We start from the raw sequence: 19,459 nt of genomic DNA, 5'->3' as shown, positions 1-19,459 counted from the left end.
GTTGGTCTCAAATGCCTGGCCTCAAGTGATCTGCCTGCGTTGGCCTCCCAAAGTGCTGGGATTACAGGTGTGAGCCACTGTGCCCAGCTTATGTGTCTGTTTTTATGGAGGTACCATGCTGTTTTGATTACCATAGCTCTGTAGTATAATTTGACCAGGTAATGTGATTCCTCTAGTTTTGTTCTTTTTGCTCAGGATAGGTTTGGCTATTCTGAGTCCTTTGTGGTTCCATATAAATTTTAGGATAGTTTTTTCTGTATCTGTGAAGAACACTATTGGTATTTTGATTGGAACTGCATTGAATCTGTAGATTGCTTTGGGTAGTATGGACATTTTAACAATATTGATTCTTCCAATCCATGAACATGGAATATCTTTCCAATTTTTGGTGTCCTCTTCAGTTTCTTGGATCAATGTAAGTGAACATTTTTTGTTACATTTTCAAAGAAGATATTATTAATTCTTCATTAACCTAACATCACAGGAGAATGAAGGATTCCTAATAAGTGAATTTCCTGTACAATTTAAATTATAAGCATTTTAATAGCAATCTTTCAGCCGGGCGCAGTGGCTCACGCCTGTAATCCCAGCACTTTGGGAGGCCAAGGCGGGTAGCTCACGAGGTCAAGAGATCGAGACCATCCTGGCCAACATGGTGAAACCTTGTCTCTACTAAAAATGTAAAAATTAGCTGGGCATGTTAGTGCATGTCTGTAGTCCCAGCTACTCAGAAGGCTGAGGCAGGAGAATCGCTTGAACCCGGGAGGCGGAGGTTGCAGTGAGCCGAGATCATGCCATTGCACTCCAGCCTGGGTAACAGAGCGAGACTCTGTCTCAAAAAAAAAAAAAAAAAAAAAAGTAATCTTTCGATAGTCTTAAAAGTTTTATGTTTTCATAAACAAAGATATTAAAACTTTTAGATAATAGAAAATTTTATTCTATAATGTTATATAATTGGTAATGTTCTATGGGAGTTGTTGGCTCTGATACAGAAATATTTTGAACAGCTAGGTTTACTTGTGTTTGTGTTAATTTTTATGGATTTTAATGCTTTTATGCATTTTATCTCTGCTTTGATAAAAAGCTGCTAATTATCATTTTTTATCTAATATCTGTTTTCCACCAGCCTGTCTCTGTTCTTCTACTCTCCCTCTGTTACTATTTTCACTCTCATTTAAGAAAGATTTTAAGTATGCTTTATAAATCATGAAATATATATATAATGCTTATAAAATATATTGATATGGGAATGAAAGGAAAGTAAGGATAGAAGTAACAAATACTATGAGGAGTGAAATTACTACACAGAAATATTTAAAGTAATTGCAGCAGGTAAAAGTGAATCACAAATCCATCTGTAGATTTCCTTGATGTCAAAGAGAAGAAAAGAGATCTAGTGTCTAGAAGTAGTTTTTTCCGATATTGAGATCTGAGTAAAACTTTTTGCAATTGTGACATACCATATGCTGTTTTAATCCACATTCTACCCTAAATACCAATGCTTGTTTTGTAAGCACTGCTTTGTTCAAACTAACCCTGTAACACTAAAGTTCCATGTAGTAGGCATGCATTAGTGAGCAGTGAGATGAGGTGAAAATGAGAATATCTAGGATAGTCTGCTGATCCAAGATACTCCAGGATGGAGATACATATATGCATATACAGTATATCTATATATCTGTATTCCATGTTCTGGCTCTTACGTTCTGGCAAGAATGTGAACAGTAGATACCTTGTGGCCAATTCAGAGCCAACCTGTGTATATTTTAATGGAGAGGAGGGAGAATCACCCTTCTGAAACATCAGTTTGTAATTCCTTCTGCTAGAGAAAAGACTTATGATAGGTAGGCTTCTTTAGGTAGGCTTCTTAAACTTGCATCTAATATGCTAGAGTTAAATAGGCTTTAAGAGTAAGACTCAAAGTGTTCTCATAAAGTATGTAAGTTTTAGGATGGCAGGTTTTTTTTTTTTTTGAGATGGAGTCTTGCTCTGTTGCCGAGGCTGGAGTGCAGTGGCTCGATCTCAGCTCACTGCAAGCTCCGCCTCCCAGGTTCACGCCATTCTCCTGCCTCAGCCTCCTGAGTAGCTGGGACTACATGTGCCCGCCACCGCGCACGGCTAATTTTTTTGTATTTCTAGTAGAGACGGGGTTTCACCGAGTTAGCCAGGATGGTCTCGATCTCATGACCTCGTGATCCGCCCACCTCGGCCTCCCAAAGTGCTGGAATTACAGGTGTGAGCCACCACGCCCAGCCAGTTTTGTTATTTTTAAAGTTAATGTTTGAATAGCTAATATAGTCACACAGGTCAAATATCTAAACATATAATAAAGAGTAAATGAAAAGTCTCTACCCCATTCCTCATTTGCTCAGTTTCCATTGCTACCTTAACCATCACTTTCAGTGTTTTGTTTTCTTTTTAGTCCATTGTTAACTTGATAAATTCAGAGCTAGGAAGCTTAAGGAATGCTTGATTTGAAGAGACCTAGCATATTTTAGAATGCTAACAGCATTTTCCTTTCTCCTACAGCCCACCACACATACAACACACATATCTGAATTCCCTTTGGCCAGTTGGAAGGAAAGGTCCTGCCTTTTCTCTGACTGGAAGGACATTACACATATTCTAGTATCACCCCACTTCCTTAATAGAGTATAATGACTGAATCGATAGTTTTCTTACCACATCTTATTTTGTTCCAGTATTGAAATCTGGCATTTTTGTTATGCATTTTCTTGAAGTTAGATTATACTTATTTCAGAAATAGTATGGGTTTTTTAATATTAATTAAGGCTACATATAAATGTAGCCATATTATAAAGAATAATTTATAATTATAATATAATAATTTTATTATATTATAAGTTTATAATATAAAGTTTATAATAAGTTTTTGTCTGCATTTAGATGATACAGTTAACTGGTATTCCAGTAGTGAAGAGGAAGAAGGAAGCAGTGTCAAATCAATACTGAAAACATTGCAGAAACAAACAGAAACTTTAAGGAATCAGCAACAACCTTCCACAGAACTCAGCGCTCCTACTGATCCAAGACTTGCTAAAGAGAAAAGTAAAGGAAACCAAGTGGTTGACCCTAGGCTTAGGACTATCCCAAGGCAAGACATTAGAAAGCCTTCTGAGTCTGCCCCACTGGATCTTAGACTTGCGTGGGATCCCAGGAAATTGAGAGGGAATGGAAGTGGTCACATAGGCTCTTCTGTTGGTGGAGCAAAGTTTGATTTGCATCATGCAAATGCTGGCACTAATGTCAAACACAAAAGAGGCGATGATGATGATGAAGATACAGAAAGAGAACTGAGAGAAAAAGCTTTCTTAATACCTTTGGATGCCTCACCTGGCATAATGCTCCAGGATCCAAGGTCACAATTGAGACAGTTCAGTCACATTAAAATGGACATTACTCTAACCAAACCCAACTTTGCAAAACACATCGTGTGGGCTCCCGAAGACTTACTTCCAGTACCTTTACCTAAACCTGATCCAGTGTCTTCAATCAATTTACCTCTGCCCCCACTTATAGCTGACCAGAGGCTAAATAGATTATGGAATACAAAAAGTGATCTTCATCAAAACACAGTGTCCATTGATCCAAAATTAGCAGCCAAAGCCAAAATTAACACAACAAACAGAGAAGGCTACCTAGAACAATTTGGAGACTCACACGGTTCAGGAGCTAAATTAGGAGATCCTAGACTACAAAAAAATTTTGATCCTAGGCTTCACAGACTGCCCAATACAGAGTCTCATCAAGTGGTTATGAAGGATTCACATACATCAAAGGGTGCCCCTCACTTATCCAGATCAAACCCTGGTTCATCACAGCCCTCAGGGGCAGGAACTAGCAATTCTGGTTCCGGGGCTCTGCCTCCATATGCCCCTAAACTCTCTTCCTCAGCTGGCCTTCCACTGGGAACTTCAACTTCAGTTCTTAGTGGTATTAGTTTGTATGACCCTAGGGATCATGGTTCATCATCCACATCAGAGCTAGCAACAGCTTCTTCAGGAGAAAACTCAAAGAACCAGAAAAAAAGTGGTGGCTTAAAAAGTAGTGACAGAAATGAACCTTCTCCTGGAGAAGCTATCCTTCCACAAAAAACCAATCCAAATGTGGAAGTCACTCTTGACGGGCCAGCTGACCCACAGGCAGATATTCCCAGGAGTTCCGGTAAGGTTCAGGTCCCAGCAGTGCACAGCCTTCCTGTTCAGGCATTAACAGGCTTAATTAGGCCACAGTACAGTGATCCAAGGCAGGCAAGGCAGCCAGGACAGGGGAGCCCAACCCCAGATAATGATCCCGGTAGAGAAACAGATGACAAATCTCTGAAAGAGGTTTTTAAAACTTTTGATCCAACCGCTTCACCATTTTGTTAGCTGTTGTGTAACTGAGCAATTCTTTTCACTCTTGTGACTATCTCAGTCCTCTGCTGTTTTGTAACTGGTTTACCTCTATAGTTTATTTATTTTTAAATTATAAACACTTTTCAGCTGCTAGTATCAGAACCACATGAAGTTATAGCCTCTAAAGCCTGTGGTATTTTATATAATATTTTTATAACTTTAAGAGACTGTAGTAATTGACCTAAAAACTTATGTTAGCTTCAGTAAAAGTACTTTTATTGTAAATAAACAATCATGAACTCAACACTCTGCCTGAATATATGCCAGTTGTCTTTCATAATCAATGTTTAGATAAATGATTGCCACTTTTTATATGGTTGTTTAGTTTCAAGCAATATGATGTACATTACTTTTGAGAAACAGTATTTTGACTAGGACCTCTCTTATTTGTCAGCACAGAACTGATTAATATGTAATGCTACCTGCTAATTAAAATGTAAAATCAAGTAAAGAAAACATTTTAAAATTACAATTAGCAGAGCAGTTCATGTTTAAGGGCATCACTTTTATTAGTATTGGCAATATTATTTGTGTAAATGAAGCATTTGAATGTCATATCTTTTTAAAGTATTTTATTGTATACTGTATCATAGAAGTTGGAGGTATATAAATAGAACATTTTGCTAAAGTGAAAAATTTCCAAGTTCTCTAGCATAACTTTTTACATTTAATTTTTCATATGAAATAGCAATTAGTTACTGCTGTGTTACATTGTGATGTTTATGTATGTCAATGTTTTTGTCTTTAACAGCATAATTTATATTGCTTTTTCAAATGATGTAGCTGCATTAATTGTGTTCATCATGACTTTGGCGATTTTTAACAAAATTTTTAAAGACCCAGTGAGAGTCTGTAGTGATTATTACACGGATAATGTTTTAAATGTCTAGGTTCTGTATTTTTTTCTTAAATAGCAAGAAAATACAGATTGCTAGTATAGTCAACAGTATTTGGCTATCAATAAAGAATCTCTTTAAGATCTCACCCGGCTGGCATTCTGTAACAGAGGGGATTACCTGGTGTTTTAAGTATTTAATGTCCTCATAGTGTGGAAATCCCCTAAATTGATTAGAAATTGTATTTTATGAAAAATAACTTGTATTCATTCTTGTGTATTTATTACAGTATATAAATAATGGCAACTCTTTGTTTTATACATATATAATTTATAACTGAATCTAAGTATTAGACTGCTACTCATATTTTGAACTGCAGGTGTAGGACAGTGTTTGCTGGTAACAACTCCAATGTGTATTAATAACTTGAAAAGGAGCATTTCACTATAAAAGATAATGAAGTAGGTAATGAAATCAGTCCTTGAATGAAAGCAGTGCCCTTGAGAAGGGATTTTTTTTTAAATATACAGTAAAATATTTCGTGGGATCCTAACACTCACATAGCATATGGTTTATTAATAATGCATATCCTTTCTAATCACTTCTTCAATTCTTTTTGCTGCAGTTCTGTGCTAAAATGGGGTTGTGGTTAAGTGAACGAGAACTCTGCCTACCTAAGAAGTTCATTGTGTTCTAAGTGGAAGGAGAGTTACTGAAGGGAATGTGAATTTTTACTGTTTGTACTTCAGATACATTTGTTGTCTAAAATGGCTCTGGATAACATTTTTGGGTGAAAAAATGTAATTTAAAGCCACCATAGAAAGTATTTTCTGATTTACTGTCCAAATGAATTTTGTTGTTAATTGAGAAGTCAATAAAATGGATTAAACTGACAGAAAGAAAACATATATATATATCCCAAGGTGTAATTTACTCTTTTGTCAGGATAAAATCAGAAAAATGGCTGATTTTAGTAAATGAAATTTTTAGCAAATCTTTCATTCATGTAGTTTATAATTATTGTGTCAAGCAGTGCTGTTTACATTTTAAGCATCATACAAAAAAGATAATTTGGCTTGCTAAACATCAAAATAGAATCCAAACTCTTAACCGAATATCTTTTTTACAACCAAAAGAGATATTCCAAGATTTATTAAAGAGTCAGGTTTAAAAGTTATTAATGCAAATTATGTAATGTTCATTTATTCAGTATTCTTGAGTCCCTGTTACCTCAATTGGTGTTCTAGAGGCTATTTTATAAGAAAGTTTGAACTTAGTTTCAAATTTGACAATATATTTTATATGAAAATGTTTATGTTTAAAATAACTGTTATTTATTATGCAGCATTTTTATTGTGATAACGTTAGTTTATGGGATATTCTGTCATATCCTGTAAACATAGTTTATTTTTCTTCTTTTTTCCCATTTTCTCATACAAATTGAATAAGTAGCCATTTTCCCCCAATGAATACCTCTTCTTTTAGGTCAATTGGTGTTTTTAGAATCCATGTAATTTGATTTGCACTGTTAGATTGAAAAGTAAGTTACGTTCCTGTTCTTAGAAGCCACACATTTAGAGATAACAGAAATAACTTGAGTCTTAAGAGTATGGATAGGCTCATCCAATGAGATGTAACTTAGCTATTCATACTGTTTGTGACGGAAATTCTATACCTGTTTACTGTGATGATGAATACAGTGGATATAGCAGGGGGTTGAAATGGAACACACAGAAGATCATGACAATTGAGATTCAGCAACTGCTGTCTCATATCTTGGTTAAGACCTCATTTGTGAACCTTGAAAACAAATCAGATGTTGGAGTGATTTCAAACTCTATTTCAACAATTGGGTCTGTTTCTATATGGACCCTCTATTTCCCAGCTGAATGTTTCAAACCCCCAAATTAGGCTGCAACCGAAAGAGCCTAATTGTGAAATGATGTGCGCTTATGTTTCTGTTTATCCTTTAGCCATGGAACTTTAAAGAGTAGTGTTCCTCCTACTTACTTTAAGCTGGAAGAAGAGTTGAGTAGTAAATCCTGTGTGAACTTTTAGCTCAGCTACTCTGCTGAATTAATTAGAGGTAGGAAGGACTTACAAGGGCTGGAAGTTTAAAGAGAATAAATTCATATTTTTTGTTCTGAATTGATTTCTGTGTAATTTATATCAGTATCTAGTTGCTTATCTGTGAAATTGGGTTAATTTTTATTGATCACATTTGATGTAAAGAATGAATTATTTTTGTAAAGTATTTGTAAATATAAAATTGCTTTATAACTTGAATGAACATAATCATTATGCTCCCATTAGGGTGCATTAAGTTGTACAAATTCCAAAATAACATGGTATGGTTTGTATGGTTTAGCAATTTTACGAAGCTTCAGATGACATGCACTGGTGACACAACAGTAGAATTTCCTGAGAGGTTGAGTGAATATTAACCCATCAAGTTAGCAATTTCCTCAACCACATGAGTATCAGGAAGACAGGACTTCCCTGCCTTAGAGCTATATAGACTTGGGCCTCTTCAAGATCTGACTTCTCTGCACATTCTATACAGGTTGGATATTGATGGAGGGTTAAAAATGCTATGACAGTTCATGGTGCGTGGTGTGTTTGTTTAAATCATAGCATGTTTAGGCAAAGTGGCCAGCTCATTCAATATAAGAGCCACCAGCTCTTAGAAACAACAGATATATTCACACCCAGTCTGTAATATGTATTTCTTCAGGCATGTCACACTGCGGTCTTCCTGAAAGACCACTTACTTCATAAAGGTATTGTGTTTCTTTAATTAATGGCCACTAGAAGTTAGGAAGCTCCTAGGGACCAGGATATGAGATCTTAAAGAGGCTGTCAGAATCTTTCCATTTGCATGACATAGAATCTGTGGTGGAGATGTTTTCCCTGATGTTTTTGGAGGGTTGGACTGTGTTGAAGGCTGTACCTTGGTGGGGGTGGTCTGCAGTCATGCAGTCCACTGATAGGGTCCCCCACCCCGCAAGCTTCAATAATTGAGCTTTCTGTTAATTTCTTGAATTATCTTTTCAAAAATGGTTTGGCAGCACTTGATGACATTATGTTCAAAATTAAGTCCAGTAAAATATATAAGCATTTGTAAACTATAATTATAGTTTAAATAAGACTTAGTTTAGGAAATCCAAGCTTTGACATATATAACCAAACGGCCTAAGAGTTCAAAGCTATTTTCTTAGGTGTTACACCTTAGCATTTACATAATGCCTTCTCCCCAAGCAGTTTCATGTGGTTTGCAGAAAGTTTTGGCAGCTACCAGTCACTATATTGCTGGAGTTTTGTGTTTGAGTATGTCATTTATGTCATTTATCAGCAGTATCTGCCAGTTGTGACAAAGCCCTCCCTATTATCCTGCCTTTCCTGGAAAGGATACAGACCCAAGAAAAGTTAACATCTACATAGTACTTAGAATTTCTGATTTTAAAATAAGAAACAAAAAGCACATTTAAAATAATATTTTACGCTTTTGGAGGCAGGACCCACATGTATCTCCTTATTTTTATACTTGCCATAGAAACAAGCCTAGTTGTAGGCCTACAGTGGGTGCTTTGTTAACTGCTTGTTGATGGCTTCCTGACATCCATCCAAATGTCACTTTTACAGATGCTGTCACCCGTTAAACAGGTGTGGCAGAAGTATTCCATGACTGCATTAGGAAGAATGCACCTTATGGGTTATATCTCTTTTGGTAGACAGCCCACCTGCTCTTTTTTGTCCCCACCCTCAGCCCAAGCAATGTGAAGACAGATTATGGCAACTTAGGAGCTCCATGTTTCCATAATAATTCATAACTTTAATAAGAGTCCTCCAGACTTACAAGATTACTTCATGGTGAATGTTTGGATTGATCAATAATTTATTCCTATAAATGTCTGCAGGATTTTTTCTGTAACCAGAAAAGTAACTGCATAGCCAGTCTTTTTTTTTTTTTTTTTTTTTAATTTGTTGTTGTTTTTGTTTGTTTGAGACGGAGTCTTCATTCTTGTTGCCCAGGCTGGAGTGTAATGGTGCAATCTCGGATCACTGCAACCTCTGCCTCCCAGGTTCAAGTGATTCTCCTGCCTCAGACTCCCAAGTAGCTGGGCTTACAGGCACGTGCCACCACACCCAGCTAATTTATTGTATTTACTGGAGACGGGGTTTCACCATGTTGATCAGGCTGATCTTCAACTCCTGACCCCAGGTGATCCACCCGCCTCAACCTCCAAAAGTGTTGGGGTTACAGGCGTGAGCCACCGTGCTCAGCCTGTTTTTTATTTATTTTTTTGAGACAGTCTCACTTTGTCGCTCAGGCTGAAGTGCAGTGGCGCTATCAGCTCACAGCAGCCTCCGCCTCCCAGGTTCAAGCAATTCTCCCACCTTAGCTTCCTGAGTAGCTGGAACTACAGGTGTGTGCCACCACACCCAGCTAATTTTTGTATTTTTTTGGTAGAGACAGGGTTTGACCATGTTGGCCAAGCTGATCTTGAACTCCTGGCCTCAAGTGATACACCAGTCTTGGCCTCTCAAAGTGCTGGGATCACAGGCATGAGCCACCACGCCTGGCCCAGTCTTTTTTTTTTTTTTAATTATTATTTATTTTTATTTATTTATTTTTTGAGACGGAGTCTTGCTCTGTTGCCCAGGCTGGAGTGTAGTGGCATGATCTTGGCTCACTGCAACCTCTGCCTCTGGGTTCAAGCAATTCTCCTGCCTCAGCCTCCTGAGTAGCTGGGATTACAGGCATGCGCCACCACAACCAGCTAATTTTTTATATTTTTGGTAGAGACACAGTTTCATCATGTTGGCCAGGCTGGTCTCAAACTCCTTACCTCAAGTGATCTACCCACCTCAGCCTCCCAAAGTGCTGGGATTACAGGCGTGAGCCACTGTGCCTGGCCAGTCTTTTATTTTAAAATAAATACTTAGTCCTAACCTAGTGAATTATCAATAGCATTTAAAATTCCTTTTATCCTGATACCATGAACAGTAATTTTCCCTTTTAAGTTATGATTTGACTCTAATTTTGGGTCTTGTATCTGGTCTTTAAACACCTTTCGTTACCCTTTGGAATGGAACAATCATGCTACTGTTAGCAAAATTATTGTAGGCATAAGGAAGAGCTGTGAGTTCAAAGAAGATTGTGAGTTCTTGGAATAGTATTTTACAGCGTTGTTTATTCTTGACCTTCTTGTTTTTTAAGCTTAGAGTTTATAAGAAAAAAGTGAATATATAGCTAATTATAGCATTTTAGAAAAAATTAGCTCTGCAGATAGTCAGCCCCATACTTCTTGGCTCATTACTGATTTTAATACCTTCATGAGAGTATTAAGGTTGAAAGGAATGGTGAAATTTGCATTATCAGAGGTCTGATATGTAATTTATTGTAAAGAAATTAAATATATAGAGGCTCAATTAAAAAATAACCATATTGTTCTCAAACCTCCATTACCACTAATATCTTGGGGTTGTCAATGATAGACTATATATATATATGTATGTATATAATTTTTTTTTTTTTTTTTAAGACGGAGTCTTGCTCTGTCGCCCAGGCTGGAGTACAGCTCACAGCAGCCTCTGCCTCCCAGGTTCAAGCAATTCTGCCTCAGCCTCCCGAGTAGCTGGAATTACAGACGCCTGCCACCACACCCAGCTAATTTTTTGTATTTTTTAGTAGAGATGATGGGGTTTCACCATGTTGGCCAGGCTGATCTCGAACTCCTGACCTCAAATGATCCACCGACCTGAGCCTCCCAAAGTGCTGGCCTTACAGGCATGAGCCACCACACCTGGCCTAGACTATACCTTTTATACACTTTTTAAATAGAGAAAGTGAAAAATGATAAACTAACCATTATAAAATAGAGGTTTGAGTCCACCTCTATTTTACAGAAATTTGCCCTCAAATGTTTGAGAGGGAAGTCACATATGATAGAAAAATATCTTTTCAAGGGTAGAATGATATTTCCTTATAAAAGTGACAATCAAAAAAGACTCATTTGTATACTTGCCAAAGTTTAAAGGAATGTAAAACATTCCTTACCCTAAACCCACTGCCCCATCCACCCAGAATTCAGAAAGGGTTTGGCATAGATCCAGGGCTCCCGGGCCCAGGTCATTTTGTTATTAGTCTAGGGCTTTTGTCCTCCACAGTCTAGGCAGGGCATCTTTGTATGTGTGTTGCTGGTTGGGGCCAGGGACGGAGGCAGGCGGGAGTTGTCCAGGTTTAAGATTGTTTGTTTTCCATCAGATCCACAAGCAATATCTGTGGGCTGAAATCCAGGTTATACCTATTCACTATGACTTTTTTTTTTTTTTTTAACTTTCTACTGTAATTATTTCAGTTCCCCGAAGTTGTATCTCAAATGTTGGGGAAATGCTGCCTTGACTATTTTACTTTGGAAGGTTTTACTAGATATCAGTTTAGTAGATTAATGACGTTGTTAATCTGTCTGCTCAAAAGACACCAGCAAGGGGGTATACTTTGCTGAACTGATAAATTATTCTATTAAGGACTAACCCAGTACTTGGCAAAATTAGGAATAACTTTTCCTCTCCTTCTTTACTAATAAATTTTCCAAGTTGCATACTGTTGTTGCAAGTTTCTGTAATTTTTTTCTGCATACCTTTCTATTGTCTGAATTTAAATAAAAATGTTTCTAATAATATCTGTCTGGCAGTGTGATGCTTTGCTTTAATAAATCTTCAGCATTTAAAGACAGAACATAGGGGAACCATGTGCACATTTAAAAGCTTATAACTGGAACCCTCCCAGACTTTCCTGGAAAAAAAAGGGGGATAGCATTAAACTATTTGCCCTTCAATTTATCTTTAGTACACTGAAATTGTGCTTCGCTTATCTACATAGATGCTGTTAGCATTTAAAGCCCCATTTCCTGATATTACCTTCATCCCAGGAAACGTCTCTTACATTAGCTAAAGTTAATTTTCTGTTAGAAGATCTGAACCTAAGAAGTTGTTAGCAAATGTACTGCTTAATAGAGCACAAATTCTTTAGGATCAAAATGGGATCTCATTGCAGGAAAGGCTTTCAGAGAACTGGTCATGCTTCCCCCAAAGTCAGGAAATGTCATTAAAAGATGTTTTCTGGCTTCTGTTCTAACATGTTCAGTGGTCAAGAACACACTGTCTTAAACACGGGAGCCTAGTAGATTACTGGATGTAATTCCTGAGCAATTCTGTCAGAAGCTTATTCCTTAAGAGGTAGCGTGGTCTGGACTTGGTACCCTCTCTTCTGAGCAATGTAATACTGGGCAAGTCAGGACTTCACTGAGCATTGCTTTCCTCATCTACAAAATGCAGATTTATTCATTCATTCATTTAAGAAAGATCGAGCACTTAGCATATGCTATTAGGTGTTGAGATACAGAGATGAGTAATAAGATGGATTGCTTTTTGAATATCGCTTACTGCAAAGTGAATGAAGTCACGTTGCTTTGTGGTGGATATCAAATGATCAAGCACACAAGGATACATTTTAGTAACTAAAGGGACCAAAAAAAGTATGGTGGATGTAGGGTTACATAATTTTTTTCAAATCAAACAATGCCCATCTCTGCCATCCTCACATTGGTGTTGGTTTCACCCCTTTGACTTCGTTTTCCACAGTGGCACATTAGTCTACCCAGCATTTTTGAGCCCCAAAGTATTTATGATAATTACGGTAAAGCCTCAATATATGCGAATTGGGTGATGGTGTGCTCGAGGGCTTATGTGCATCATCTTATCAAATCCATAGCTAGTATCCAGGACAGTCCAGTAAGGTGAGCCCTGGTTCCCATTTTAAAGATGGGCAAACAGCATCGTGAGGATACATAGCTCGCCTAAGATCATAACTGATGTGTGTGACAAAGCTGGGATTTAAACACACCTGCCTGGGTCCAAACCAGTGTTGTTAACTACAACAACATGGCTGCTTTTCAATACTCAGAAAACAGCACAGACTCTTAGAATAGCGATTTCCAACTTTAGTTGCAACTCTCAAAACCTCATTCCATTGTCTGCAAGTGGCTTTTCGCAGGTGTTTATATTTATCATTAGCGCAAAATTAATTTGACTTTGCTAATTCAACAATAACTTCTCAAGTAATGGTGTTCTCAGGTTTTACAAAATGAGAACTAAGGTTGACCATTTTCAGTGGTCTCTCCAGGTTCTTTCCTGGGGCTTTAGAAGCACATTCTGCATTTTGTTGTAGTGATTGGCAGCTCAATACTTGAAAATAGGATCTATCACCCTCACTCCTTCCACGTCTTCCATAAAGGGCCAGTTGGGATCACTCTTGGATGATTTAACAGATTCACTTTTGCCATCCAAAGACTGGGGTTTGACCCCTCCATATACAGCAAAACTTCATGTCCACTCAAGACATGGTATTTACAGCCAAAGAATAGTTTAATTTTATCTAGGGAATAATTAAAATCATAAAGGTCTTTTCTTTTTTAAGCCTTGAAAGGGACTTCGGGCTAGATGATCTCAAATCTCTCTCTTTATGTGATAACCGAAGGTTTAGAAATGATAAAGAGCTCAAGTTTATGCCAGTGGTTACAATTTTATTTAAGCTAAAGTAGGGGACCAGATGGAGTTAAATAAATATAGATCAGAAGTACATATTCATTAAACATTCACCATGAGATATACATGCAAGTCACTTTTTTTTTTACTACAATAAGTTATTAGAAACCCCATCAATAAAGTGCTCAATAAATATTTATTGACTGAAGAAATTAATTTCAATTTAGAAAAAGCTTTGGAAAGGTTAACATACTGGCAATTATTTTCTACTGTACATTAAGTACTTAATGAGTAAGAAAGAATGCTGATTGTTTTTTTTCCCTCAGGGGTTTCCAAGACAATAAATCAATCAGCTGCTGAAGTTGGAGTAATGACACATGGGCAATGTTGTCATATTAATGGCTTCCGAGAAAGCAAAAACACCTAAAACATTCCTACAAAGCAAAGCAAAATTCCAATATGGAACACATTAGCCACAACCAAAGATTGCAAATGTCTCCACTGATCTTACAAGCATGCAATACAGCAGGTCTCTGGAGTAGCCTCAAAGTGTCTCTGATTATCCATGGAAGCACTTTTTTCCAAAAGTGAGCCAAGCCTCTCTCCATTCCTGATATCCACCTCCTACCCCTAAGTAGCATCAGAAACAGTTTTTAAGGCTGGGCGCGGTGGCTCACGCCTGTAATCCCAGCACTTTGGGAGGCCGAGGCGGGTGGATCACGAGGTCAGGAGATTGAGAACATCCTGGCTAACGTGGTGAAACCCCGTCTCCACTAAAAAATACAAAAAATTAGCTGGGCATGGTGGCGGGTGCCTGTAGTCCCAGCTACTTGGGAGGCTGAGGCAGGAGAATGGCGTGAACCCAGGAGGTGGAGGTTGCAGTGAGCAGAGATCACGTCACTGCACTCCAGCCTGGGCGACAGAGCGAGACTCTGTCTCAAAAAGAAAAAAAGAAAAAAAAAAAGAAACAGTTTTAAAAATATTTTTTAAATTATTAATGGATTTTCACTTTTTTTTTGAGCTTGCCAAAGATTGCCTCATTGTCTTGTGACAATCATCCACCTGGGACAGTGAGGTGAAGATAAGAGACTATTACGGTTTGTTACAAGGAATGCAAAGCAAATGAACAAAATATTCAGCTTTGACACTCGAAAACCAGACTTATCCTAGCCTGGCTTGAAACTTGAAATGATTGTCTAAATTCCTTTATACTCCTTTCAACATACCAATAACTAGAGTTTTACTAAAAGGAGGGCTAAACTACTGAGGAATGAGGTGGAGGATGGAGCCAGGGAAGAAAGTCTTTTTCTGTCTGTCCTTGGACAATTCCAAGAAAAAGAAGAAGAGAAAAGGGTTAGAGTGGGTTGACCAGATGTACATCCAGAATTGTTTCTTTGTAGGTGCTGGGAAGTGTCTGAGATTCTGGGAGGAGACTTCGTGCAAGGGTGCCATGGCTAATGTAGGGCAGCCAAGCTTAGGCAAGAGTGTTTGCTCAGGGTATCCTGATTCTCCTGGGGCACTCTCAGTTCCTGTGTAGTGTGGGTGCCCTTTGTGATAGGATGAGGTGACTACACAAGGGAGCGGTTCCCCAAGGGTCTTCAGCCATTAAGAGCTGAGGAGAAGCAGAGACAATGAGGGAAGCTGGTTGGTGCTCCCTGAAAGCACTCTCCAAGCAAAAAGAAAAGAAAAAATCACCGTTTCCCCAGGTGTAGACACAGCATGAGAGGCCAGCAGCTGTTGTGATTAGTGACTAGTACAGTGATTATCAACCAGTAGTCACCCCAGGACCAGCACAAAGCCTACCCTACCCCAATGCCATAAAGGCATGAAAACCACTCCTGTCTTCTCCCTCATACCCAGATGCCATCTTAGGGATGGAGTAGATCATACTAAGCTCTTAAACCAGTTTGGGGTTTAATGTTTTTGTCTTGCTAATCAGTGGGTATGAGCTAAGGAGGAAGGCCAGACATGTTATAGAGCAAATTGGGCATATTCTTTCCACTTCTGAGTTTTGTGAGCTACTATTGTAGCAGCAACCCAATACACACTTACTGAAGACTAGTCTACTTCCTGCCAAGCAGCTGGAGTGTGAGGTGCTCCAGAGCTCACTACAACAGACTGGGCAACAGAAGCTAAGTGTTTTCTCTGAGGCCTTAGCTGCTATTTCCATTAAACACTGGCCCAGAGAGTCTTCCTGATGTCCCAAAGGGTGTGCAATTCTTACACAGAGTCCAGGGTTTACTAACAAAATATCTCACTCAATGTCTGAAGAGGCAGTGTTGGCAATTTAGTTACTGGCATCCACTTCCAAAAAGGCAGACACTGAAAATTTTGTAATGCATTGCTCAAGAGGGCTTCCATACAAGTAGAAAGGCAGAGAGGGTGGCATGGGTGAGGCTGAGCAAGCATAGCTGGACGATAACTTAGGTAGGAAATTAAAATGAGTCCCAGAGGAAAAACAGATGTGCAGGCTGAACTGGGATTTTATGTGATAAACTGAGTATAGAAAACAACTGAAACTGACATCACTGGCCCAGCTAGCAGTGGGGTGACCTCACCAAGGATTATATTCACTTTCATAATTGCTGTAAGACTAGTTTGGAAATTTTAAGTTACTAACATTATATCAAGTTCCTATCTATGGGATTTGTTTATCTCCTCAGTCAAATATCCTTAGTTTGAAAGATAAAATTTATCCTTCCAAAATCAAAATTGTAAATATGTATTTGTCTGGTCTATGTATGCATTTGTTGTTTAAACGTGCATGTGTGTGTTGTACTGATATACCAGCTGTACCAGGTGTACCTGATACCAGATGTACCAGGGTTTAGTCTGGTTTTAGAATTGGTGCTAGTTGCTTTTTGGGTTCAGATAGTTAGTAAAAAAGTACCAGTTCAGTTCAGAGTTATATGCAGGAAGTCAAGAGAAACACCCTAATACTCATTATGTGAATTAAGTGTAAACCATCTCAGGAGGCTGCTAAGTCTCATAATAATGCTACAGAAGAAAAATGTTTTCCTTCTCCTTAATATACTAACACAACTTTTCTGGGTATTACAGTTTGAGTGCTATTTTATCTAACCCTTAAAACGACCAGGACGGAGAGGGTGAGGAAGAACTGCCTGCCCAGTCCTCTTGTTCTTTTCTAATCTTCAGACTTATCTAGGTTTTTTACAATTTTTAACCAGTTTTTACCTTTCTTCTCTTTATTTCAGAGAAAGAGGTGTCTGTCCTACCTCCCCCTCACCCCGACTTTTTTTTTTGAAACCGGATCTCGGTTGCTCAGGCTGGAGTGCAGTGGCGTAATCTCGACTCACTGCAAACTCCACCTCCTGGGCTCAAGCGATTCTCCTGCCTCAGCCTCTCGAGTAACTGGGACTACAGGTGCAAGCCACCAACACCTGGCTAATTTTTGTATTTTGTAGAGACAGGGTTTTGCCAGTTGCCCAGGTTAGTCTCTAACTCCTGGGCTCAGGGATCCGCCCACCTCGGCCTCCCAAAGTGCTGGGATTACAGGCGTGAGCCACCGTGCCAGACACCACCGCCCATTTTCGAATCGATTTAGCACCTCCTTCGCCTAAGAATTTGCTTTTCCAGGCATCCCCTTTCTGTTCCGTCTCTGCACTGCACTAACTTTACCTATACACAGGTCTGTATCCACCTGTTAAAACCACTGACCAGGACTGCTGCTTCTGGGTGAGATACAGTAACAGGCATTGGATTCCTCCTCTTCCCTCAAACAACTAGAAAGCTGGAGGAAATAAACGACGTTACTGTTAGGCATTGGATAATAGGCCATGAAAGATATGGATCTATTAAAAAAAGAAAACTAATCAGGTAAGCTCTGCAATCGCCCCAGCTTTTTCCCTGTAGTTCCATTCTTGACCACAGAGCAGGGCATCCCGGGCAGAGGGCAGCTGCGCAGCAATCTTGCCAAATGGAGCAGAGGTGGAGATGAGAGGAGGCAAGGGCAGCTGCGTGGGAGCACTGCCGAGGAGAGCGCTGGCAGGCACAGAACTCCAGACGTCTATGTAAGGGTCCTCTGCAGTTTTTGTTGAATACTAAAATGTGTATTTGAGCTGCCTTCCCCTGCAGGATAAAGAGAAGGAAGGGTCCAAGCTAGCGGGAGGGGGTGCCCACCCAGCACTCCCTCGCCCTCCCTGTCCCCTGGCAGCCACGAGGAAGACAGGCAGACGATTCTGGATGACCACCTGTCCAGGGTCCTCAAGACCCCTGGCTGCCAGTCACCAGACTCAGGCCACTACCACCTCCTGCTCCTGCACTCCAGACTACCACCACCACCACCACCACCAACATCACCATCACCATCACCACCACCATCACACCATCACCACCATCACCACCATCACCACCGCCACCATCACCACCACCATCACCACCACCACCACTGCCACCATCACCATCACCATCACCAGTGCCACCATCACCACCATCACCACCACCATCACCATCAGCACCACCATCACACCACCACCATCACCACCACCACCATCACCACCACCACCACCACCACCAGCAACACCATCACCACCATCAGCAACACCATCACCACCACCACCACCAATACTACCATCACCACCATCACCATCACCACCACCACCACCATCACCACCACCATTACCACCATCACCACCACCACTGCCAGCATCACCACCACCACCATCACCACCATCACCATCACCATTACCACCACCATCACCAACACTACCACCATCACCACCACCACCACCATTACCACCACCGTCACCAACACTACCACCATCACCACCACCACCACCATCACCACCACCACCACCATCACCAACACCACCATCACCACCACCACCACCATCACCAACACCACCATCACCACCACCACCATCACCACCACCATTACCACCACCATCACCAACACTACCACCATCACCACCACCACCATCTGGTCTGGTATCCTCACGAGCCGTCTTGTGCCTAAGTAGCAGGCCTATAATATTGCATTATTCTCTTAGGGGGCCATTTATCATGTTTTCAATTTCTTATAGCTATGCTTCTCTTTTCGTGGAAAGCATAGACAGGGAAGCCTAGGATTTCGCCTGTTTTTATGGGCAGTAGGAAGAAAGATGGTTTAATAGTGCCAGTAACACAACTACCTGCCTGCTGGTCGGGTAATTTGGCGTAAGCTCTATGCCTACATATCCAGTACAATCTAGTGGGGGCTGTCCAGTCCCAGTGGGACTCCGGGTGGGTCCACACAGTTTGCAACTTTGGGAATTTACTAAATGGATTTCTCTCTGTGTGATTTGAACTCCACCAAGTGACTGTTTTTGTGGTACCATTATACACTTTCTGTCTCAGACAACTAAGTCATCCTACGGGGTGAGTGAATTCTCTTCCTTCTCTAGCTATGCAATATTGTCCAATAATTGAAGCTTTTAGGACCTAGAAATTATCAGGGTGATTCTTTTGAGCTGGGAATTCATCAGGAACTTGGTCTGTAGGTACTAATTCTTGGGCTTCCTATGGCCATTGATCTCCTATTACAGTTTCTCCACATACATAACATGAAGTGACATTGAGAGACTGGGTTACATGCTCGGCTAATTGCAAAAACAAATTTCTTGTTTTTCCTGGAATTTCTGGTACTGGCACATTTAG

General features: G+C 39.7%; 1 protein-coding gene across 1 annotated transcript in view; it reads left to right on the top strand.

Annotated features, from left to right (window-relative positions):
- ZC3H6 (zinc finger CCCH-type containing 6) overlaps nucleotides 1-7,402 on the top strand; it is a 60,487-nt gene extending 53,085 nt beyond the window's left edge. Inside the window, exon 12 of the mRNA XM_063789421.1 lies at nucleotides 2,908-7,402. Within this exon, the coding sequence (XP_063645491.1) occupies nucleotides 2,908-4,391 (1,484 nt within the window). The 3' untranslated portion in view covers nucleotides 4,392-7,402. The remainder of the gene's footprint in view (nucleotides 1-2,907) is intronic.
- The last annotated feature ends 12,057 nt before the right edge of the window (nucleotides 7,403-19,459 follow it).

This window comes from Pan troglodytes, chromosome 12 (assembly GCF_028858775.2).
Source record: "Pan troglodytes isolate AG18354 chromosome 12, NHGRI_mPanTro3-v2.0_pri, whole genome shotgun sequence".
Lineage (NCBI taxonomy): Eukaryota > Metazoa > Chordata > Mammalia > Primates > Hominidae > Pan > Pan troglodytes.
Note: the sequence above shows the minus strand (reverse complement) of the source record. Positions and strands in the feature narration are given on the sequence as shown.